The sequence below is a fragment of the Pseudophryne corroboree genome, chromosome 12, assembly GCF_028390025.1.
Source record: "Pseudophryne corroboree isolate aPseCor3 chromosome 12, aPseCor3.hap2, whole genome shotgun sequence".
Classification (NCBI taxonomy): domain Eukaryota; kingdom Metazoa; phylum Chordata; class Amphibia; order Anura; family Myobatrachidae; genus Pseudophryne; species Pseudophryne corroboree.
The window spans coordinates 122,566,970-122,593,211 of record NC_086455.1 but is presented as its reverse complement, the minus strand read 5'-3'; the positions used below and the strand labels follow the sequence as shown (position 1 = coordinate 122,593,211).

At 48.5% G+C, this 26,242-nt stretch overlaps 1 protein-coding gene across 1 annotated transcript in view; it reads right to left on the bottom strand.

The window, feature by feature from the left end:
* The window catches only part of PELI2 (pellino E3 ubiquitin protein ligase family member 2), a 100,286-nt gene extending 76,140 nt beyond the window's left edge, over nucleotides 1–24,146 (bottom strand). Inside the window, exon 1 of the mRNA XM_063947973.1 lies at nucleotides 23,629–24,146. Within this exon, the coding sequence (XP_063804043.1) occupies nucleotides 23,629–23,705 (77 nt within the window). The 5' untranslated portion in view covers nucleotides 23,706–24,146. The remainder of the gene's footprint in view (nucleotides 1–23,628) is intronic.
* Nucleotides 24,147–26,242: the final 2,096 nt, after the last annotated feature.

Sequence of the window (26,242 nt, the reverse complement as noted above, 5' to 3'; positions counted from 1 at the left end):
TCGGCAAATATTCCGCTGTGCATCACGCATATATAGAAATGCATCTTTCAAATGCTCTATAGGCAAAAATATACTGTCCCTATCTAGGGTATCAATATTTTCAGTCAGGGAATCCGACCACGCCAACCCAGCACTGCACATCCAGGCTGAGGCGATTGCTGGTCGCAGTATAACACCAGTATGTGTGTAAATACATTTTAGGATACCCTCCTGCTTTCTATCAGCAGGATCCTTAAGGGCGGCCATCTCAGGAGAGGATAGAACCCTTACAAGCGTGTGAGCGCTTTATCCACCCTAGGGGGTGTTTCCCAACGCACCCTAACCTCTGGCGGGAAAGGATATAATGCCAATAACATTTTAGAAATTATCAGTTGTTATCGGGGGAAACCCACGCATCATCACACACCTCATTTAATTTCTCAGATTCAGGAAAACTACAGGTAGTTTTTCCTCACCGAACATAATACCCCTTTTTGGTGGTACTCGTATTATCAGAAATGTGTAAAACATTTTTCATTGCCTCAATCATGTAACGTGTGGCCCTACTGGAAGTCACATTTGTCTCTTCACCGTCGACACTGGAGTCAGTATCCGTGTCGGCGTCTATATCTGCCATCTGAGGTAACGGGCGCTTTAGAGCCCCTGACGGCCTATGAGACGTCTGGACAGGCACAAGCTGAGTAGCCGGCTGTCTCATGTCAACCACTGTCTTTTATACAGAGCTGACACTGTCACGTAATTTCTTCCAACAGTTCATCCACTCAGGTGTCGACCCCCTAGGGGGTGACATCACTATTACAGGCAATCTGCTCCGTCTCCACTCATTTTTCTCCTCATACATGTCGACACAAAAGTACCGACATACAGCACACACACATGGAATGCTCTGATAGAGGACAGGACCCCACTAGCCCTTTGGGGAGACAGAGGGAGAGTTTGCCAGCACACACCAGAGCGCTATATATATACAGGGATAACCTTATATAAGTGTTTTTCCCCTTATAGCTGCTGTATAGTTAATACTGCGCCTAATTTGTGCCCCCCTCTCTTTTTTAACCCTTTCTGTAGTGTAGTGACTGCAGGGGAGAGCCAGGGAGCTTCCCTCCAACGGAGCTGTGAGGGAAAATGGCGCCAGTGTGCTGAGGAGATAAGGCCGCCGATAAGGGGGCGGAGCCTATCACCCGTTTTTCTATGTATTTTGGCAGGGGTTAAATGCATCCATATAGCCCAGGAGCTATATGTGATGCATTTTTTGCCATCCAAGGTGTTTATTATTGCGTCTCAGGGCGCCCCCCCCAGCGCCCTGCACCCTCAGTGACCGGAGTGTGAAGTGTGCTGAGAGCAATGGCGCACAGCTGCAGTGCTGTGCGCTACCTTGTTGAAGACAGGACGTCTTCTGCCGCCGATTTTCCGGACATCTTCTGCCTTCTGGCTCTGTAAGGGGGCCGGCGGCGCGGCTCTGGGACCCATCCAAGCTGGGCCTGTGATCGTCCCTCTGGAGCTAATGTCCAGTAGCCTAAGAAGCCCAATCCACTCTGCACGCAGGTGAGTTCGCTTCTTCTCCCCTTAGTCCCTCGATGCAGTGAGCCTGTTGCCAGCAGGTCTCACTGAAAATAAAAAACCTAAACTAAAACTTTCACTAAGAAGCTCAGGAGAGCCCCTAGTGTGCACCCTTCTCGTTCGGGCACAGAGATCTAACTGAGGCTTGGAGGAGGGTCATAGGGGGAGGAGCCAGTGCACACCAGATAGTCCTAAAGTTTTCTTTAGATGTGCCCAGTCTCCTGCGGAGCCGCTATTCCCCATGGTCCTTACGGAGTCCCCAGCATCCACTTAGGACGTTAGAGAAATTACTTTCACTAAGGAAACTCTGGAGAGCTCCCCTAGCTGTGACCGGCTCCTCCTGGCACATTTTCTAAACCGAGTCTGGTAGGAGGGGCATAAAGGGAGGAGCCAGCCCACACACTCAAACTCTTAAAGTGCCAATGGCTCCTGGTGGACCTGTCTATACCCCATGGTACTAATGTGGACCCCAGCATCCTCTAGGACGTAAGAGAAAGAAAAGAAAAAAAGTTCCCTACCAACAAGTGCACTTAGATTTCCCTTACTCTACATGAATACCCTGTTATACGTTTCCAAAGCTTTACAGAGCCAACACTATGCACGCCTCAACTAGTGTAGTACAAGCTATAGCAGCATGGAAGTTATTTTTGGCTGAAAGTCTCCAGGCTGCATCCTTCCAATAGCAAAGGATGGCCACACAAACAGTGACTCGGCACAACCGATCAGTGAGCCACGGAGGTGGGCTGTCAGCTGATCCAGCTATACAGCATAGATGCTAAACGAGGACTCCGGTTTCTAAGGCAACTAAACGTAATTAGATTGGGACTACATTTAATTGTACCGAGTGAGGGCTTCACAAACAAAGTATGGATAATTTTACTAAAAATGACATAATTGTTCAGTATTACCATGTGTGGCCATCATTATAGCATGTTATTTATGGGAAAAGCCTATTCAAAGACATTAAGGCAGTTTCCCAGAGTCCACCATTACAGTCCAGGATTTAATGATATCCATACTCCAGTCCAGATGGTTAAATGAAATTGACTGAAGTACCAATTACGTTACTTGTGCTCAATCATGGATATCTAGTGTTTCTGCTAGGATGCGAGCAGGACAGGGCGCAGAGGTGTGGGGGCATTTGCACGCTCAAAAAGGGGTCATGGAGAGGAGGTGTGGCTTCACCAGCGTCACTACTGGGGGCACGCCCAGTCATAAAATTATATTTACACACAGGTAGGGACACACACATAAATATACATATTTCCAAGGTATAGGCACTCACCACTTCAGATCCAGCGAAAATAGTTTATTCAATCACAGAAGCATCACTGTACTAGCCGCCTGGCTATTCTGATGCTTCTGTGATTGAATAAACTATTTTCACTGGATCTAAAGTGGCGAGCACCTAAACCTTGGAAAAATGTATTGCTTGGTGATTATGGAGCACCGCTTCATGCTGTATTGAAGGTGTGAGCGTGGTCTGAAACACACACACACACACACACACACATTTTATTTTCCTCTTTTTAAACACACAATGCTTTAGACATATTTCAAGTTATGCCAACACTGTACAATGTTGTAAATATTACTACAACAGTGTCGGCATTGTCATGTCAATATGACACGGTCAACATATTGGCTGTCGACTGCATGAATATCAACAAAGTAACTAATTTCCTTACAAATTTACACACACAAAATCCTAAGTAGATAATGCTTTGCTACTACTATACAATGTGCCAGATCAATGTAGTTTATAAATCACGTGGGCTCAAATACACTCACGTTTACAACTTACAATTCAGACCAAAAAACAAATATTATTTTTATATATATATATATATATATATATATATATATATATATATATATATATATATATATATATATATATATATATATATAATAAGATTTTACTTACCGGTAAATCTATTTCTCGTAGTCCGTAGTGGATGCTGGGGACTCCGTAAGGACCATGGGGAATAGACGGGCTCCGCAGGAGACATGGGCACTTTAAGAAAGAATTTGGATTCTGGTGTGCTCTGGCTCCTCCCTCTATGTCCCTCCTCCAGACCTCAGTTAAAGAAACTGTGCCCGGAAGAGCTGACAGTACAAGGAAAGGATTTTGGGAATCCAGGGTAAGACTCATACCAGCCACACCGTATAACTTGTGATAACATTACCCAGTTAACAGTATGAACAATAACAGAGCATCAGATAAACCCTGATGCAACTATAACATAACCCTTATTTAAGCAATAACTATATACAAGCACTGCAGAAAACATCCGCACTTAGGACAGGCGCCCAGCATCCACTACGGACTACGAGAAATAGATTTACCGGTAAGTAAAATCTTATTTTCTCTGACGTCCTAGTGGATGCTGGGGACTCCATAAGGACCATGGGGATTATACCAAAGCTCCCAAACGGGCGGGAGAGTGTGGATGACTCTGCAGCACCGAGTGAGCAAACGATAGATCCTCCTCAGCCAGGGTATCAAACTTGTAGAACTTTGCAAACGTATTTGCACCTGACCAAGTAGCAGCTCGGCATAGCTGTAACGCCGAGACCCCTCGGGCAGCCGCCCAAGAAGAGCCCACCTTCCTAGTGGAATGGGCTTTCACTGATTTTGGCTGCGGCAATCCAGCCACAGAATGAGCCTGCTGAATCGTGTTACAGATCCAGCGAGCAATAGTCTGCTTTGAAGCAGGAGCACCAAGCTTGTTTGATGCATACAGGATAAACAGAGACTCCGTTTTCCTGACTCTAGCCTTTCTGGCTACATAAACTTTTAAAGCCCTGACCACATCTAGTAACTCGGAATCCTCCAAGTCACGAGTAGCCACAGGCACCACAATAGGTTGGTTCATATGAAAGGATGAGACCACTTTGGCAGAAATTGGGGACGTGTCCTCAATTCCGCTCTATCCATATGGAAAATCAGATATGGGCTTTTATGAGACAAAGCCGCTAATTCTGAAACGCGCTTAGCCGAAGCCAAGGCTAATAGCATGACCACCTTCCACGCGAGATATTTCAACTCCACTGTTTTAAGTGGTTCAAACCAATGGGATTTCAGGAAACTCAACACCACGTTAAGATCCCAAGGTGCCACAAAAGGAGGCTGAATATGCAGCACTCCTTTCACAAACGTCTGAACTTCTGGCAGAGAAGCCAACTCCTTTTGAAAGAAAATGGAAAGGGCCGAAATCTGGACCTTAATTGAGCCTAACTTCAGGCCCAAATCCACTCCTGACTGAAGGAAGTGAAGTAAACGGCCCAGCTGAAACTCCTCAGTAGGAGCATTGCTGGCCTCACACCAAGAAACATATTTTCGTCATATCCGGTGATAATGTTTAGCTGTTACGTCCTTCCTAGCCTTTATCAGCGTAGGAATGACCTCCTCCGGAATACCCTTTTCTGCTAGGATCCGGCGTTCAACCGCCATGCCGTCAAACGCAGCCGCGGTAAGTCTAGGAAGAGACAAGGTCCCTGTTGCAACAGGTCCTGTCGTAGAGGAAGAGGCCACGGATCCTCTGTGAGCAATTCTTGCAGATCTGGATACCAAGTCCTTCGTGGCCAATCTGGAACAATGAGAATTGTTCTTACTCCTCTTTTTCTTATTATCCTCAGTATCTTGGGTATGAGAGGAAGAGGAGGAAATACATAGACCGACTGGAACACCCACGGTGTCACCAGGGCGTCTACAGCTACCGCCTGAGGGTCCCTTGACCTGGCGCAATAGCTCTGTAGTTTTTTGTTGAGGCGTGACGCCATCATGTCTATCTGTGGTAGTTCCCACCGACCTTGTAATCTGTGTGAAGACTTCTTGATGAAGTCCCCACTCTCCCGGGTGGAGGTCGTGTCTGCTGAGGAAGTCTGCTTCCCAGTTGTCCACTCCCGGGATAAACACTGCTGACAGTGCACTTACGCGATTCTCCGCCCAGCGAAGAATCCTGGTGGCTTCCGCCATCGCCACTCTGCTCCTTGTGCCGCCTTGGCGGTTTACGTGAGCCACTGCGGTTATGTTGTCTGACTGAATCAGAACCGGTTGGTCGCGAAGTAGGGACTCCGCTAAACGTAGGGCGTTGTATATGGCCCTTAGTTCCAGGATGTTGATGTGAAGGCAAGTCTCCTGACTTAACCACAGGCCTTGGAAATTTCTTCCCTGCGTGACTGCCCCCCACACCCGGAGGCTTGCATCCGTGGTCACCAGGACCCAGTCCTGAATGCCGAATTTGCGGCCCTCCAGAAGGTGAGCACTCTGCAACCACCACAGGAGAGACACCCTGGCCCTGGGGGATAGGGTGATTAACCGATGCATCTGAAGATGTGATCCGGACCACTTGTCCAGGTGATCCCATTGAAAGGTCCTCGCATGGAACCTGCTGAAGGGAATGTCCTCGTATGATGCCACCATCTTTCCCAGGACTCGAGTGCAGTGATGCACCGACGCCTTTTTTTGTTTTAATAGGTCTCTGACCAGTGTCATGAGTTCCTGAGCCTTCTCCATCGGGAGATAAACCCTCTTCTGGTCTGTGTCCAGAATCATGCCCAGGAAGGGCAGACGAGTCGTAGGAATCAACTGCGACTTTGGAATATTCAGAATCCAGCCGTGCTGTCCTAACACTTCCAGAGAGCATGCTACGCTGATCAGTAACTGCTCTCTTGATCTCGCTTTTATGAGGAGATCGTCCAAGTATGGGATAATTGTGACCCCTTGCTTCCGCAGGAGTACCATAATTTCTGCCATCACCTTGGTAAATATTCTCGGTGCCGTGGAGAGACCAAACGGCAACGTCTGAAATTGGTAATGACAATCCTGCACCACAAATCTGAGGTACGCTTGATGAGGTGGATAAATGGGGACATGAAGGTATGCATCCTTTATGTCCAGAGACACCATAAAATCCCCCTCTTCCAGGCTTGCAATGACCGCTCTAAGCGATTCCATCTTGAACCTTTTCAGGTATATGTTCAGAGATTTTAAATTTAATATGGGTTTGACCGAACCGTCTGGTTTCGGTACCACAAACATGGTCGAATAATAACCCTTCTCTTGTTGAAGGAGGGGAACCTTGACCACCACCTGCTGAAGATACAATTTGTGAATTGCAGCTAACACTACTTTCCTCTCTAATGGGGAAGCTGGCAGGGCCGATTTGAAGTATCGGTGAGGGGGCATTTCTTCGAATTTCTCTATTGCCCAGGGATCCACCTGAGAGTGAACCCACTTGTGGCTGAAATTTCGGAGACGTGCCCCCACCGGGCCTAGCTCCGCCTGTGGAGCCCGAGCGTCATGCGGTGGATTTAGTGGAAGCCGGGGAGGACTTCTGTTCCTGGGAACTAGCTGTGTTGTGCAGCTTCCTTCCTCTGCCCCTGCATCTGGCAAGAAAGGACGCACCTCGGCCTTTCTTGCCTTTTTGTGATCGAAAGGACTGCATTTGGCAATACGGTGCTTTCTTAGGTTGCGAGGGAACATATGGCAAAAAATTTGACTTTCCAGCAGTAGCTGTGGAGACCAGGTCCGAGAGACCCTCCCCAAACAGTCCCTCACCCTTGTAAGGTAAAACCTCCATGTGCCTTTTTGAGTCGGCATCGCCTGTCCATTGCCGAGTCCACAGGACCCTTCTGGCAGAAATCGACATTGCATTTATTCTAGAGCCCAGTAGGCTAATGTCTCTTTGAGCATCTCTCATATATAGGACAGTGTCTTTTATATGCCCCAGGGTCATTAATATAGTATCCTTGTCTAAGGTATCAAGTTCTTCAGACAAGGTATCCGTCCATGCTGCTACAGCACTACACACCCAGGCCGACGCAATTGCCGGCCTTAGTAAGGTACCTGAATGTGTATAAATGGACTTCAGGGTACCCTCCTCTTGCTTTCTATCCGCAGCATCTTTTAGGGTGGCCGTATCCTGTGACGGCAGGGCTACCCTCTTGGATAAGCGTGTAAGAGCTTTGTCCACCCTAGGGGAGGATTCCCAGCGTAACCTGTCCGTTGGCGGGAAGGGATACGCCATAAGCATCCTCTTGGAAATCTGCTGTTTTTTATCTGGAGATTCCCAAACCTTTTCACATAACTCATTTAGCTCATGTGAAGGGGGAAAGGTCACCTCCTGCCTTTTTTCCCCATACTTATGAACCCTCTTGTCAGGGACTGGGGTTTCCTCTGTGTTGTGCAACACATCCTTCATTGCTATAATCATATAACGGATGGCTTTAGCCAATTTAGGCTGTAACTTTGCATCATCGTAATAGACACTGGAGTCAAAATCCATGTCGGTATCTGTGTCAACAATTTTGGATAGTAGGCGCTTCTGAGACCCTGGCGGCCTCTGCGACATCGGATCAGGCATGGGTTGAGACCCTGACTGTCCTAAGGTTTCAGCTTTATCCAACCTCTTATGCAAGGAATTAACATCATCATTTAAAACCTTCCACATATCCATCCAATCAGGGGTCGGCGCAGTCGGCGGAGACCCCACATTCATTTGCACCCGCTCTGCTTCCACATAGCCTTCCTCGTCAAACATGTCGACACAAGCGTACCGACACACCACAAACACACAGGGGATGCTCTTTTTTGAAGACCGTTCCCCCACAAGGCCCTTTGGAGAGACAGAGAGAGTATGCCTGCACACACCCCAGCGCTATATGTCCCAGGAATCACACAGTAACTTAGTGTTAACCCAGTAGCTGCTGTATATTATGTTTTTTCGCCAAATTTATGTGCCCCCCCCCCCACTCTCTTTTTACCCTCTTCTACCGTGAATCTGCAAGGGAGAGCCTGGGGAGCTTCCTCTCAGCGGAGCTGTGGAGAGAAAATGGCGCTGGTGAGTGCTGAGGAAGAAGCCCCGCCCCCTCAGCAGCGGGCTTCTGTCCCGCGTTTCTGTATAATATAATGGCGGGGGCTCATGCATATATACAGTGCCCAACTGTATATATGCCCACTTTTGCCAAGAAGTCCTAATTGCTGCCCAGGGCGCCCCCCCCCCCCCCCTGCACCCTACAGTGACCGGAGTATGTGGGTGTAGTGTGGGAGCAATGGCGGACAGCTGCAGTGCTGTGCGCTACCTCAGTGAAGACTGGAGTCTTCTGCCGCCGATTTCGAAGTCTTCTTGCTTCTTTCACCCGGCTTCTGTCTTCCGGCTCTGCGAGGGGGACGGCGGCGCGGCTCCAGGATCGGACGACAAAGGGTGAGATCCTGTGTACGATCCCTCTGGAGCTAATGGTGTCCAGTAGCCTAAGAAGCAGGACCTATCTTCAGAGAGTAGGGCTTCTTCTCTCCCCTCAGTCCCACGATGCAGGGAGTCTGTTGCCAGCAGATCTCCCTGAAAATAAAAAACCAAACAAAATACTTTCTTATAGCAAGCTCAGGAGAGCTCACTAAACAGCACCCAGCTCGTCCGGGCACAGATTCAAACGGAGGTCTGGAGGAGGGACATAGAGGGAGGAGCCAGAGCACACCAGAATCCAAATTCTTTCTTAAAGTGCCCATGTCTCCTGCGGAGCCCGTCTATTTCCCATGGTCCTTACGGAGTCCCCAGCATCCACTAGGACGTTAGAGAAATGTATGTATGTATGTATATGTCCTGGCACTCCTTTGACCCATCTGGGTCTAGTCTATCTGTGCTTCGGAGCCCTCCTTAAGGGGATTTCAACCCTCGGTATGCAACAAATGGAGAAAGTCAGTGCCATTATGATTTAAAGAGAGTAAACACAGTTGTTTGACAATAAATGGCTTCACCCAACCACTAACCATGGAGTGAAAGAAAAGTTTGTGAGTTATCTCATATTCTCTGACAAATGGCCAGAAAATCACAAATTCTGGGTTTTTTTAGGTAGACAGGAAATGACAAAGGTTTGCGTCTCTCTAAAATGAGCAGCAAACTGACCCATTACTGAACTCTCATGTGTCAGCACAGAGCCAACAGCGCACGTGATGGGTTTGTCTTTTTATTACAGAGCTCAAAAGAGGAGGGAGGTGAGTGCACATTGACCTACAGTCTGGCTGCAGATGTCCGGCAATCTGTGTTTGGAGACTGATCTGGTAAATTCTTACCCCTGCAATGGAAACACAGATGGGACCTGTAAGCACAGTATACAGAGAGGAGGTCAATAGTCAATATTAGAACCATGGGATACACAGATTGTTTTAGAATGGCAACTGAAATCAGTCAGTTCGGATAGTGCCAAAAAATAGTTGTAAGTACTGTAGCTTTAACTAAGGAGTGGCAAGTCACTGCGCTACACCTACAGTAGGTGTCATAGTGGACACAGAACAGTGCAGGGTTCCTCTTCTAAAACTTTCTGTAGAGTTGAGGGCAACCTATGTGTTTTTGCTCATGCACCGGAACAAAGGGTACACAATGTTCCATGCCAACAATGCAGGAGCAATTATGCCTGATTTGTATTCACCCAAGTATAACCCTCACACTGAGCGAGAGCTATACAGCATAAGCAGAGAGAGTGATAACTGTGCAGACTTCATGCACAGTATTTGTAATTATAATTGCAGTCGTTGGCCACCACCCCTACTCCACTGACAAAAAGTATGCAGAGACTGGCAAAATGACCCAGCACTGAAATGGCAGGTAATTGACGGGATTTTTTTCTATTTATTTCTACAGTTAACAGTTGAGCTTGCGCTAGAATTATAAATAAGTTTATGGTTGCGATCTACAAGACATGTTTCCCTAAGGGAATCATTTTCTAAGGCCGGTACACGGATTTGTTGGACTGTTAGGACACCGGTCTCCCCCCCAACAATGAACCCAAGGCATGGTAATAGCATGCGTTTGCTCGTTTCAACGCTAAGGTTCTTTCAAGAAAATAAAAAATTACCAACGAGCAGCTGCATCAGCTCTTCAAGAACACGGCCAATAAAGCCTATTCATACAGCAAAACCTGTGTCATAAAACCCATTAACTTACCCAGACCAGTCTCTTTAGGAATGAAGCCGTTTGCATGCTTCTCAGAGGAACAATTTTGAGCCTTATTAGCTCCCAACTGTATTATTTACACTGATAATTATAAAATTGGCCCAACACCACGCTCAATTACTATGATACTTCTGGGCCATAAAACAAAGTCAATTACTTTAATCCTCAGAGAATATGATTATCCTGTTGGAAACCAAACGTCTTGAAGTTATAGTGGATTTTGATGTTTTTAGCTCATGCTCTACAATGCTAACTAAATGTGATGCAATTACAGACCGACACAGATTGATTGCTTCTGTCTTGTACATATTACAGGGACATAGAACCTGTAAGAACAGTACACATCAGTTTCATCTTACCTACAGATGTTCTACAAGCACATTTCCAGAAGTTATAATAAAGGTACTTGCTCGGGCATGAAGGATCTTAAAAATGCAAGAAAGAGTTTCATTTAATCTATACATTATAATAAATCATAGGTAACTGGCTCTCCAGCAATTGTGGAACTATACGTTGTATGAGAAGGTGGAGACAGATGTTATCTGTTACTACCACCTGATTGAAGATAGTGGAAAACTATGCTTCAGGCATCCTTCCAGAACCTATGGTTGTCATGCTCATAAAAGCATTGGATGACCCCTGGCGCTCTGTGGATGGAGCACTGTCATCCTGGAAAACAAGCTACCCGACTGGAAAGAAATGTGGGAATATGGGGTAAACGTGAGGAATTACTAAACAGTGACTAGAATTCTATTGAGGAAAACGTGCCTGACATAGTTAAGGAACCAAATTATTGAAATAAACACAGCAGTAATGTGCATTAGATTGGCACCATAAGTGTACCGATCAATTCATGGAGAACACAACAACATGGCGTATGGTCCATTGGGGCAGCTGTATTAACCTGGAGAAGGCATAAGGAAGTGATAAACCAGTGATATGTGCAAGGTGATAAAGGCACCACCCAATCAGCTCCAATATGTAAATTAACAGTTAGGATCTGATTGGCTGGTGCCTTTATCTCCTTGCACATATCACTGGTTTATCACTTCCTTATGCATTCTCCAGGTTAATACATCTGCCCCATTATTCCTCATCTGCTGGTACATTGCAAGTTCTTTGGTGCAGAGAGCACAGACAAACATGCACTGCCAGGTGTGATGAGCTGTTAGGTGTGCAGCTCTGCTAATAAATCCTGCTTTGTACAGTTCTCGCTCAGCTATAGGGGGTAATTCAGACCTGACCGTTCCTCTGCGAATTTGCAGAAGTTTGCCATCAGATAGTCGCCGGCCTGACAGAGTGAAAACGCGCCCCGTGCAAGTCTGCGTACGCCCTGCGAAAATCTCTGTGAACGCCGGTCAGCTGCAAATCCGTTCGCAACTCACTCACCATCAAATGATTTTTCCAGTCTGTGTGTAGTCCAGGACCCACTTCTACAGTGCGATGGGATCAGACTGATCGGGGCTGGAGCTGACTGCACACACCCACCCTGAAAACTCTTGGCCACGCCTGTGTTTTTCCTGACACTCCCAGAAATTGGCAGGTTACCACCCCCGAATGCCGGCTTCCTGTCAATCAACTTGCGTACGAGTAGCGATGAAAAAAGTTGCTGGATTTTTTTGCAGTTTGGCCTCGCAAGTGTGCGTTACGATCCATGCGCAGTCGATCCATAATCGGCCAACTTGCAAATTCGCACAATTGCAATCAGGGTCTGAATCGGACCCATAATGAGAAGAGAAGCCAATCATCACACAGGTTGAAATTTCTATTGAAATAAACTATTAAAAAAACGGGGTGAAAAACAAAACACTGGAAATATTCTCAGCTGGTTATGGCATAACCGGAGAAAGATTCCAGGAAAACGTAACAGGAAAGTTAGAATTCCAAAGTAATGGGTTTATTTACTAAACAGAGTAAACCTGGAGCTTGTGGTCGCGTTATTGGCTGAAATTTAAAAGGGCAATGCCTTTACTAGCGAAGCATGGCTAGTAAAAGCATTGCCCTTTAAAATTTTCAGGCATGAACACAATCAGAAGTACTAGGTTTTAGAAGCAGACCCTTAATAAATGAACCCCTTAGTGTCTTACGTGGACAGAAGAGTCACTGAGGGTGTGCCATATTACACACCCAACTACCATACATTTCTGCACAGGAGGAGGAACAATGCAGCCATCTGCCCCTTTATTTTATGCCAGGCAACAGCACCACCACAAACATTTCTTAGCGTTATTTTTAACCTTACATTTATAAACATAGCTAGATTTAGCGTACGCAAACAGTGCCAACCACTTGACTATGCCTGCCGAGACCCAGCAGCACTATATTTGGGCATTTAAGTAGCAGCAATGTAATGCTTACTAGCTACGCTGTTTTGAAATAGCACAGCTGGAACGCCCAAATACTAAAAGCACCAAAATACCAGGGCTGAACCACACAGGCCATTTGTAGCGTAGAGCCCTCAGTAGGGAACAGTTGTCTGATTGTACAGCAGTCCTGTCATATTTCCAGCCAGTTCAGTATCATGGCAAGAGCTCCTGGGACCATTTGCAGCAGCAGAAGCACTAATACAACAAAAATTTGAATTTTTCTTAATACAACGGATCACAAAGGGGGCAGTGCCATGCAGATATTTCACCAAGCCTAATGTTAGGAATTATTTTGGGCACAAAGGTCCTGATTCCATGTCGGGCACATCTGCAACATTTACTGATGGGCCGCGGCAGCCTAGGGACTCCCTTACCCCAACGCAAGTATCTGATGTGCTATGCATATTACCATGTAGAAGGCAAGGTTGATCAGACTTTTCCATATGCAAATGTCATCATTAGTTTTGGAGCTTAAGGCCCCCATACATCAGCGACCCGATTTCCCAGATCTGGCAGGAACATGTTATAAAATACCTGGTTTGCCGATCCCAGCCATTTTCAGTGATTGGCGAATCAGGATTTTTAAACATGTTTTAGCATTCCTAATTCTGAGACCATTGGGGAATCAGCAAATAGTGCCAATAGGTCACTGGTGTATGGAGGCCTTTACACCAACCACATGCTGGATGCACAAGATCCATCAGAAACAGGTGTCCCACTTACCTCCACACACCTCAAACAGGCACAGAAGTTGGGCTGAGGGCCCGGAGGACGGATCTGTTCCGTAAATACGCATGGTCAGCACCCAATTGTCACCCATTGCACACAGATATCAACAAATAGACAGAATAACCCATCCGCACTTGCACTCTGTGTTGCGTGTGCATGGAAAGGCACATTCGCAGTCTGCAGATATCCACAAGTTTGACACCCAGTCACCAGTGTTCAAGGATACATCCACAGAGTGGTTTCCCCCCTCAAACAGAACACAATAAAAATAAGAATTTACTCACCGGTAATTCTATTTCTCGTAGTCCGTAGTGGATGCTGGGAACTCCGTAAGGACCATGGGGAATAGCGGGCTCCGAAGGAGGCTGGGCACTCTAGAAAGATCTTAGACTACCTGGTGTGCACTGGCTCCTCCCACTATGACCCTCCTCCAAGCCTCAGTTAGGTACTGTGCCCGGACGAGCGTACACAACAAGGAAGGATTTTGAATCCCGGGTAAGACTCATACCAGCCACACCAATCACACCGTACAACTCGTGATATGAAACACAGTTAACAGTATGAAACAATAGAGCCTCTCAACAGATGGCTCAACAATAACCCGATTTAGTTAACAATAACTATGTACAAGTATTGCAGATAAACCGCACTTGGGATGGGCGCCCAGCATCCACTACGGACTACGAGAAACAGAATTACCGGTGAGTAAATTCTTATTTTCTCTAACGTCCTAGTGGATGCTGGGAACTCCGTAAGGACCATGGGGATTATACCAAAGCTCCCAAACGGGCGGGAGAGTGCGGATGACTCTGCAGCACCGAATGAGAGAACTCCAGGTCCTCCTCAGCCAGGGTATCAAATTGCAAAATTCTACAAAACGTGTTTGCCCCTGACCAAGTAGCTGCTCGGCAAAGTTGTAAAGCCGAGACCCCTCGGGCAGCCGCCCAAGATGAGCCCACCTTCCTTGTGGAATGGGCATTGACAGATTTTGGCTGTGGCAGGCCTGCCACAGTATGTGCAAGCTGAATTGTACTACAAATCCAACGAGCAATAGTCTGCTTAGAAGCAGGAGCACCCAGCTTGTTGGGTGCATACAGGATAAACAGCGAGTCAGATTTTCTGACTCCAGCCGTCCTGGAAACATATTTTCAGGGCCCTGACAACGTCTAGCAACTTGGAGTCCTCCAAATCCTTAGTAGCCGCAGGCACCACAATAGGCTGGTTCAGGTGAAACGCTGACACCACCTTAGGGAGAAACTGGGGACGAGTCCTCAATTCTGCCCTATCCATATGGAAAATCAGATAAGGGCTTTTACATGATAAAGCCGCCAACTCTGACACTCGCCTGGCTGAAGCCAAGGCCAATAACATGACCACTTTCCACGTGAGATATTTCAGATCCACGGTTTTTAGTGGCTCAAACCAATGTGATTTTAAGAAACTCAACATCACGTTGAGATCCCAAGGTGCCACAGGAGGCACAAATGGGGGCTGAATATGCAGCACTCCTTTCACAAATGTCTGAACTTCAGGTACTGAAGCTAGTTCTTTTTGAAAGAAAATCGACAGAGCCGAGATCTGTACCTTAATGGAGCCCAGTTTTAGGCCCATATTCACTCCTGCTTGCAGGAAATGCAGAAATCGACCTAGTTGAAATTCCTCTGTTGGGGCCTTTTTGGCCTCGCACCATGCAACATATTTCCGCCATATGCGGTGATAATGCTTTGCCGTAACATCTTTCCTGGCTTTAATAAGCGTAGGAATGACTTCCTCCGGAATGCCCTTTTCCTTCAGGATCCGGCGTTCAACCGCCATGCCGTCAAACGCAGCCGCGGTAAGTCTTGGAACAGACAGGGGCCCTGCTGCAGCAGGTCCTGTCTGAGCGGCAGAGACCACGGGTCCTCTGAGATCATCTCTTGAAGTTCCGGGTACCACGCTCTTCTCGGCCAATCCGGAACCACGAGAATTGTTTACTCCTCGCTTTCTTATTATTCTCAATACCTTTGGTATGAGAGGTAGAGGAGGGAACACAAACTGACCGGTACACCCACGGTGTCACTAGAGCGTCCACAGCTATCGCCTGAGGGTCTCTTGACCTGGCGCAATACTTCTCTAGTTTTTTGTTTAGGCGGGACGCCATCATGTCCACCTGTGGACGACCCCATTGATTTACAATCATTTGGAAGACTTCTGGATGAAGTCCCCACTCTCCCGGGTGGAGGTCGTGCCTGCTGAGAAAGTCTGCTTCCCAGTTGTCCACTCCCGGGATGAACACTGCTGACAGTGCTAGTACATGATTCTCCGCCCATCGGAAAATTTTTGTGGCTTCTGCCATCGCCGTCCTGCTTCTTGTGCCGCCCTGTCGATTCACATGGGCGACTGCCGTGATGTTGTCTGACTGGATCAGCACCGGCTAGTGTAGGAGCAGGGATTTTGCTTGACTTAGGGCATTGTAAATGGCCCTTAGTTCCAGAATATTTATGTGAAGGGCAGTCTCCTGACTTGACCATAGTCCTTGGAAATTTCTTCCCTTTGTGACTGCCCCCCAGCCTCGTAGGCTGGCATCCGTGGTCACCAGGACCCAGTCCTGTATGCCGAATCTGCGGCCCTCCAGAAGATGAGCACTGTGCAGCCACCACAGAAGAGACACCCTGGTTCGTGGAGACAGGGTTATTAAACGATGCACCTGAAGATGCGATCCGGACCACTTGTCCAACAGGTCCCACTGAAAAATCCTGGCATGGAACCTGCCGAATGGAATTGCTTCGTAAGAAGCTACCATCTTTCCCAGGACCCGCGTGCAGTGATGCACCGATACCTGTTTTGGTTTTAGGAGGTCTCTGACTAGAGAAGACAACTCACTGGCTTTCTCCTCCGGGAGAAACACTTTTTTCTGGGCCGTGTCCAGAATCATTCCCAGGAACATTAGACGTGTCGTGGGGACCAGCTGTGACTTTGGGATATTCAGAATCCAGCCGTGCTGGCTCAGCACTTCCTGAGATAGTGCTACTCCCACTAACAACTGTTCCTTGGATCGTGCCTTTATTAGGAGATCGTCCAAGTATGGGATAATTAAAACTCCCTTTTTTCGAAGGAGTATCATCATTTCCGCCATAACCTTGGTAAATACCCTCGGTGCCGTGGAGAGTCCAAACGGCAGCGTCTGGAATTGGTAATGGCAGTCCTGTACCACAATCTGAGGTACTCCTGGTGAGAATTGTAAATGGGGACATGCAGGTAAGCATCCTTGATGTCCAGGGATACCATGTAATCCCCCTCGTCCAGGCTTGCAATAACCGCCCTGAGCGATTCCATCTTGAACTTGAATTTTTTTATGTATGTGTTCAAGGATTTCAAATTTAAAATGGGTCTCACCGAACCGTCCGGTTTCGGCACCACAAATAGTGTGGAATAGTAACCCCGGCCTTGTTGAAGTAGGGGTACCTTGATTATCACCTGCTGGGAATACAGCTTGTGAATCGCTGCTAGCACCGCCTCCCTGTCTGAGGGAGCAATCGGCAAGGCGGATTTTAGGAAACGGCGGGGTGGAGTCGCCTCGAATTCCAGCCTGTATCCCTGAGATACTATTTGAAGGATCCAGGGATCCACCTGTGAGCGGGCCCACTGATCGCTGAAATTCCTGAGGCGAGCCCCCACCGTACCTGGCTCCGCCTGTGAAGCCCCACCGTCATGCGGCGGACTTGGAAGAGGAAGCGGGGGAGGACTTTTGTTCCTGGGAACCTGCTGTTTGCTGCAGCCTTTTTCCCCTGCCTCTGCCTCTTGACAGAAAAGACCCTCCTTTTCCCCGCTTGTTTTTCTGGGACCGAAAGGACTGAACCTGATAAAATGGCGCCTTCTTAGGCTGTGAGGGGACATGGGGTAAAAATGCTGACTTCCCAGACGTTGCTGTGGAAACTAGGTCGGAGAGACCATTCCCAAATAATTCCTCCCCCTTATAAGGCAAGACTTCCATGTGCCTTTTGGAATCTGCATCTCCAGTCCACTGGCGAGTCCATAAGCATCTCCTAGCAGAGATAGATAATGCACTTATTTTAGATGCCAGCCGGCAGATTTCCCTCTGTGCATCTCTCATGTATAAGACTGAGTCTTTTATATGGTCAATTGTTAGCAGGATCGTGTCTCTGTCTAACGTGTCAATATTTTCTGACAGTTTATCTGACCACGCAGCGGCAGCACTGCACATCCATGCTGACGCAATAGCTGGTCTGAGTATAATGCCTGAGTGTGTATATACAGACTTCAGGATCGCCTCCTGCTTTCTATCAGCAGGTTCCTTAAGGGCGGCCGTATCCTGGGACGGTAGTGCCACCTTTTTAGACAAACGTGTGAGCGCTTTATCCACCCTCGGGGGTGTTTCCCAACGTAACCTATCCTCTGGCGGGAAAGGGAACGCCATTAGTAGCTTCTTAGGAATTACCAATTTCTTATCAGGGGAAGCCCACGCTTCTTCACACACTTCATTTAATTCATCTGACGGGGGAAAAACTACAGGTAGTTTTTTCTCCCCAAACATAATACCCTTTTTTGTGGTACCTAGATGTAAATCAGAAATATTTAACACCTCTTTCATTGCCTCAATCATGCAGTGAATGGCCTTAACGGGCATTAAATTTGACTCATCGTCGTCGACACTGGTGTCAGTATCCGTGTCGACATCTACTTGTGCCACCTGAGATAACGGGCGTTTCAGAGCCCCTGATGACTTTTGAGACACCTGGACAGGCACGAGCTGAAGACTCGGCTGTCCCACAGTCGGCATGTCGTCAAATTTTTTATGTAAGGAGTCTATACGTGCACTCATTTCCTGCCATAATACCATCCACTCAGGTGTCTGACCCCCAGGGGGTGTCATCCCTGCTAAAGGCATCTGCTCCCCCTCCACATCATTATCCTCCTCAAACATGTCGACACAGCCGTACCGACACACTCCACACACACAGGGAATGCTCAAATAGAGGACAGGACCCACAAAAGCCCTTTGGGGGGACAGAGTAAGAGTATGCCAGCACACACCAGAGCGCTATATATATACAGGGACTAACTGAGTTATGTCCCTAATAGCTGCTTTTTATATAATATACTGTATACAGTGCCAATTTTAATGCCCCCCCTCTCTTTTCCCTCTTACTGTACTGTAGAATTGCAGGGAAGAGCCAGGGAGCTTCCTTCCAGCCGAGCGGGAAAAAATGGCGCCAGTGTGCTGAGATAGGCTCCGCCCCTTTTTCGCGGCCTATTCTCCCGCTTTTTATGGGATTCTGGCAGGGGTATTTTCCTCATATATAGCCCCAGGGGCTATATATTGAGGTATTTTAGCCAGCCAAGGTGTTTTTATTGCTGCCTCAGGGCGCCCCCCCCCAGCGCCCTGCACCCTCAGTGACCGGAGTGTGAAGTGTGTGTGAGGAGCAATGGCGCACAGCTGCAGTGCTGTGCGCTACCTTGGTGAAGACAGGATGTCTTCATGCCGCCGATTTTCCGGACCATCTTCTTGCTTCTGGCTCTGTAAGGGGGACGGCGGCGCGGCTCCGGGACCGAACATCAAGGCTGGGCCTGCGGTCGATCCCTCTGGAGCTAATGGTGTCCAGTAGCCTAAGAAGCCCAATCCGGCTGCAAGCAGGCGAGTTCGCTTCTTCTCCCCTTAGTCCCTCGCTGCAGTGAGCCTGTTGCCAGCAGGTCTCACTGAAAATAACAAATTCTAAGACTATAACTTTCTAAGAGCTCAGGAGAGCCCCTAGTGTGCATCCAACCTCGGCCGGGCACGAAATCTAACTGGGGCTTGGAGGAGGGTCATAGTGGGAGGAGCCAGTGCACACCAGGTAGTCTAAGATCTTTCTAGAGTGCCCAGCCTCCTTCGGAGCCCGCTATTCCCCATGGTCCTTACGGAGTTCCCAGCATCCACTAGGACGTTAGAGAAACTGGTTACATAACATAGCATAAAGCTCCAGTAAGCTCTCCGTCCTCCCACCGATAGAGCTGCGATACACATGGGTAGGAGGTTACAGAGATAAAATGATGCAGGTGGCAGATTCCACAGAAACCTGTGATCTCCATATACAGTAACACTGCCGTCCATGTGGATAACACAGGTGATTTCCCAGTGAACCCTGTGCGTGGAAAAGCCCCAAGAGGGTGTTTTGTTGCTTCATTTTTAGTTGTATTAAAGGAATGCAAGGTACTTAATAAACATTCATGTGGACCAGCCTTGTTTAGACCATTTATAGGCAACGCGTTAAACTGGGGCCGCATGGGTGGATCTCTAACTTTCAAAAGGGCCGCACATCCCCATCACGCTCAGTAATAAGTCAAAACCATGAATTTAATCAACGAAAGAACCTGTCTCTACTGACGTACCAGCAAGGATTGCAATGGAAGATAAACAAGTGCTCAAACCAATGTGACAACAGGGCAGTAAGGAGACGGCTTCGGGATGCTCTGTTACCTAACACTGCTTATATAGTAGCCTGTGACACAATGTACACTACAACAACAAAGCAGCATATAACAATGACTCCGGCACTGCAACCAGCACAGTCCAAGTCCCCATTTGATACTACATGTGACCCTGTAACGTCATGAGACGGCCAAGCTATAGTAGTATAAGGACCCACTGCACTGGTGTATGGAATGTGGTAGTACAGAAAAACAAGGTTTCCATTTGCTATTTAACACTCCTAAGGTTTAGGATCATAATTTCTGGGTCAATAAACAAATACAAAGGCATCACCATCACAACGAGTCAGATGCTTTATTTGCTATATACAGCAGGTGGCAAACTCTATGATACTAGCACGCAATAATAGTGACAGGACATGCAACCATATAAATATAGGACTTCCTAGAACAGACAGAAGGATCCTCTCCTGAGGGCAATTTTTCTAAACTGCCTGTGGGAGGGGGCATAGAGGGGAGGAGCCAGCACACCCAGTGAAGAAATTTAAAGTGCACCGGCTCCTTTGGACCCTGTCTATACCCCATTGTACTAAGTCTCCCCAATATCCCTTATGGATGCTGGAGAAGAAACAGGAATCAGATCCCAAAGATAAACTACTTTATCAGTGATCTGGCGAAGGTTTTGCTAAGAAAACAGCCAAGCGGTTTTACAGTATGAAATATTACTGCATACATACATGGTTAGTAACACACACAGTCGTCTGGTGCAGTGGGACAGCCCAAGCACTAGTAGTGAGGGAAACTACGTACTATGGCAAGTATAACATAATTATACGGCTACCAGCACTGGGAACTGCATGGCAGCTCTTTCTATGACTGGACACGTACATGCACCATCTAAACCATGGGGGGGGGGGGGGGGTCTTCAACCGATGGCCCTCCAGCTGTTGTGAAACTACACATCCCAGCATGCCTTGCCTCAGTTTTAGCATGCCTTAATCGCAAAACTGTGGCAGGACATGCTGGAATGTGTAGTTCCACAGCAGCTGGAGGTCCACAGGTTGAAGACATGATCTAAACATTGTAAACTACAACTTCATATACAGTATTCTGCAAACTTCAAAATAGTCCTCTATAATCTTCCAGATAACAGGTAAGGAAATGTTTCACCAGACACAGTGAAGTCTGTTGGCCAAGGTCGTGGGTGGCTATATTTTCTGTAGAAACTGCTACTATGGAAAAAGATACTTTGAAAACTGTGTCTGAACTGTGACATTATCCCAGTCATGAGACTGAATCATTCCGAAGGCATTATGGCTTCCACTACTGTGGACACAGAAGCATTTGGCCATCATTAAGTGTATTATGCATCACAGTAACGTACTGTGGAAAGCGTTTGACCTCCGTGACGAATAGATTTGCTATCAGCACACGCAATGCAGAGGCCGATAGAAACAAAGCCAGTGTATCCCAACAACTTTCACCCCACCCCCCATTCAAGGGTGAATCCCAGGTCACATGGTCAAAATATAATAGTGGGGCAAAAACGATATACAACATAATAAATATAACACACACACACACGGACAGAATCTAGGGACAGTTGTTTCCAATGGAGGAAGTCTGCTACTACTCAGACACTAATAAGGTCAACCAAATAGATAACAGGAGACTACACAGGATCCCGACAGGAAATATCAGTTTTCAGACACCAGAAAACAATACATAGGGCCTGCAGGCATATAACCAGGGCCCAGAGATGGATGGCAGCCCTGTTCATCACTTTCTACCTATCACTGATGTTCTATGCGTCTGTGCCCTGGCACTACATGCCCAGCACAATGCTATAACGTGTAGTGCTGTGTGTCAGTGGCCTGGAACTACTGTACATGCCCAGCACAATGCTATAACGTGTAGCGCTGTGTGTCAGTGGCCTGGAACTACTGTACATGCCCAGCACAATGCTATAACGTGTAGCTCTGTGTGTCAGTGGCCTGGCAATACTGTACATGCCCAGCACAATGCTATAACGTGTAGCTCTATGTGTCGGTGGCCTGGCAATACTGTACATGCCCAGCACAATGCTATAACGTGTAGCTGTGTGTGTCTGTGGCCTGGCACTACTGTACATGCCCAGCACAATGCTATAACGTGTAGCTCTATGTGTCGGTGGCCTGGCAATACTGTACATGCCCAGCACAATGCTATAACGTGTAGCTCTATGTCAGTGGCCTGGCACTACTGTACATGCCCAGCACAATGCTATAACGTGTAGCTCTATGTCAGTGGCCTGGCACTACTGTACATGCCCAGCACAATGCTATAACGTGTAGCTCTATGTCAGTGGCCTGGCACTACTGTACATGCCCAGCACAATGCTATAACGTGTAGCTGTGTGTGTCTGTGGCCTGGCACTACTGTACATGCCCAGCACAATGCTATAACGTGTAGCTCTATGTGTCGGTGGCCTGGCAATACTGTACATGCCCAGCACAATGCTATAACGTGTAGCTCTGTGTCAGTGGCCTGGCACTACTGTACATGCCCAGCACAATGCTATAACGTGTAGCTCTGTGTCGGTGGCCTGGCACTACTGTACATGCCCAGCACAATGCTATAACGTGTAGCTCTGTGTCAGTGGCCTGGCACTACTGTACATGCCCAGCACAATGCTATAACGTGTAGCTCTATGTCAGTGGCCTGGCACTACTGTACATGCCCAGCACAATGCTATAACGTGTAGCTCTATGTGTCGGTGGCCTGGCAATACTGTACATGCCCAGCACAATGCTATAACGTGTAGCTCTGTGTCAGTGGCCTGGCACTACTGTACATGCCCAGCACAATGCTACAACGTGTAGCTCTGTGTCGGTGGCCTGGCACTACTGTACATGCCCAGCACAATGCTATAACGTGTAGCTCTGTGTCAGTGGCCTGGCACTACTGTACATGCCCAGCACAATGCTATAACGTGTAGCTCTATGTCAGTGGCCTGGCACTACTGTACATGCCCAGCACAATGCTATAACGTGTAGCTCTGTGTCAGTGGCCTGGCACTACTGTACATGCCCAGCACCATGCTATAACGTGTAGCTTTGTGTCGGTGGTCTGGCACTACTGTACATGCCCAGCACCATGCTATAACGTGTAGCACTATGTCAGTGGCCTGGCACTACTGTACATGCCCAGCACAATGCTATAACGTGTAGCTCTATGTCAGTGGCCTGGCACTACTGTACATGCCCAGCACAATGCTAAAGAGGAGTTTAACGAACATGAATGCGTCAGTGTGTGCACAGAAAGACGACTTGCAACCCCAAAGCCAGGCTACCATGGATGCTGCCAGTCTTGGGGCTGCCCAGAGAGCCTGGCCCATCATCATGCCCGGATACAGAAGCACAGCTCAATAAGGCCAGCAGGCAGGAATCCCCGGGGCTACACTGGCAGGAGGCTGGGGCAGGTACATGGCTGTACAGCAGCAAGCACACCGCAGGCACACAGAGGACGTTTGCGGTGGGCCGTTGCGGGTGGGAACACACCACACATACATACATACATACATACATACATACATACATACATACATACACAGGGGGATGGCGACTCACCCCAGCACCACCAGCTCTCCGTATTTGACGGGCTCCTTATTGGGGGCGCAGTGCTCCTCCTGACTCGGGGAAAACATGGAGATGGATAGACCCCGGCCCCCCCCTGCGAGCAGCCACAACCCCCTCCACAGCCGCTAACGTCGCCGCCGCTCAGCCGACCTCGCAGAGACAGCAGCCCGGCAGCCGGATCATGTCCTCGCTGTGGCGTAGCTTCCAGTCAACGGCTGCCCCGCGCGATCTCCAGGCCCGCGCCGCCCGGGTCCTTCCGATCCCCGCTCCGGGGGGAGAGACACCCCCCTCCTCCTCCGCTGTATGCAGCCGCTCCGGGGTCAGCGCCAGATCCCGCCGCCGTCCCCTGGGTGTGTGTGTGTGTGTGTGTGTGGCCGCCGGGGAGCCGCTCGGTGCGGTGTAGCTCCCTCTCCGGATACAGAGCCGCTGCTGCTGACCGCACAGGATGCTGCCCCCTCCTCTCTCCTCCTCCCCCCGCCCTCCTGCTCCGGGGCTGCGAATGACTCGCCAGAGCGAGCTCCTTCCTCCTCCCCCTCCAGACAACAAATGGAGCCCCGCTGCTCTCCAAGTGCCGTGGCAACAGGACAGCAGATGAGCGGTGGGGGGAGAGGGGGCGTGGCCTGAGCCATTCCCCGCACTGGAGGCGATCGGCGGGTGAGATGCTGCGTGTCCCCAGCTACAGACACTGCGCTTATTACCCACTATTACACTCTGGCCCATCCATCCACTGACCCATCACGGGCAGGGAGTGTTCCCTAACAATACACCCCTCCGGCCGGGTGTGCAGTGGACGCGTCCATGCTGTTATGTAAACATAGAGTAAAATGGGATGGGAGCTCTTAAAGGGGCCGCTCTGTTTTTATCCACCAATTCCTCCTCTCCTTTCGCACCCGGGGCAGATGTATTAACCTGGAGAAGGCATAAGGAAGTGATAAACCAGTGATATGTGCAAGGTGATAAACACACCAGCCAATCAGCTCCAATATGTAAATTAACAGTTAGGATCTGATTGGCTGGTGCCTTTATCACCTTGCACATATCACTGGTTTATCACTTCCTTATGCCTTCTCCAGGTTAATACATATGCCCCCTGGGGGTTTTATTCCATTGGTTTTACTTATGTGTTTAATAATATTATTATTATTATTATTATTACTGTCAAATGTATACAGCAGCCTCTATCTTAAGCTTCATATCAAAAAGAGTTTTGTACAAAAATAATTGTATTTTTTGGTTTGATTATATTTGAATTCCGTGCATATCGATTATTACCTATATGAATATAATTAGACAAATCTATTTTGTTAAGAGCCGGGATCAGGAGGGGTAGAGGGACAGTATGTAGGGAAGAGTTTGATGAGTGTTATAGACTTGGGGGAGATGGAGATGTATCAGAGCTTTGAGAGAGATAGGGTGGGATGCACTAATGGAAAAATGCGGTAAAAACACAGTTTTCGGGGGTTTTACTGCATTTCCCGTATGCACTAACCCCTGGTAGCTGGGGTTACCTTATAGAATCCTATGGGCTTTTCTCTGCACCGGATGCTGTCAGAGGGATCTGATCGGGATCCGTCCCATCATAACTTGAGGCCGCCGCGTCTCTGCTCATGCACACATGGACTCTCGATGTCCAGCGATGTGTGACAGGATGTACACCCCAAGGTTAGTTCTATACCCAGCCCAGTATCCTAGTCCTGGCTGTTTGCTAATACAAGGGCACTTGGGGGGCCCAGGGATATATCAAAGCTTGGAGAGAGATAAAATACCAGCTCCTGATCAGCACCTAATCACCTCCAATCACCTCCTAACTGCCATGTTACAGGCTGTGTTTGAAAAATGACAGGAGCTGCCAGAGGCGTATCTAGAGAGGAGGAGGCCCATGTGCAGCACTAGGGGACTCTAGCGCTGTCCCAGAGCCTAGAACGCATGTGCAGATCTCCGGGAAAATGCAGCTGTGGTCATATTCACAGGGATTTTCCTACTGTGCATGTGCAAATCACTGGGAAAATGGTGCAGTTTTTCCAGTGATTTCTGCAGCACTGCTGCTGCGCCAGTGGCGGAAGTACCTGAGGCAATGGAGTCAGTAGCTGCCGGGCTCCAGCAGTGAAGGGGGCACCTTCTTCATTGCCTCTGGTGCACTTCAGTCACTATGCACAAGCAGCTTACAATGTATGAGCAAAGAGGATGTGGGGTTGGCTGGCGCCCATCCCGACCGACACCCCAGCTCCCGAGTCCCGCCCCCAGACCCTCTCGCTGACTCCCATGCTGCCCGGCTCTCGCCCCATGACACCGGCTCCCTCCCGCAGACACCCCGGCTCCCGCCCCTGACACCGCGACTGTCCGGATCCCTCCCGCTGACACCCTGGCTCTCGCCCTGACACCGCGGCTGTCCGGATTCCTCCCGCTGACACCCCGTCTCCCGCCCTGACGCAGCGGCTGCCCGGCTCCCTCCCGCAGACACACAGGCTCCCGCCGACACCACGGCTGCCCAGCTACCTTCTGCGGAACCATCTAACTCCCCTTCCTTCCCCTCAACTGTCCAGGAGCTGCTGCAATGTGTGGAGAAACTGGTGAGAAGAGGGGACTGACGACTGACTGGGGAGAG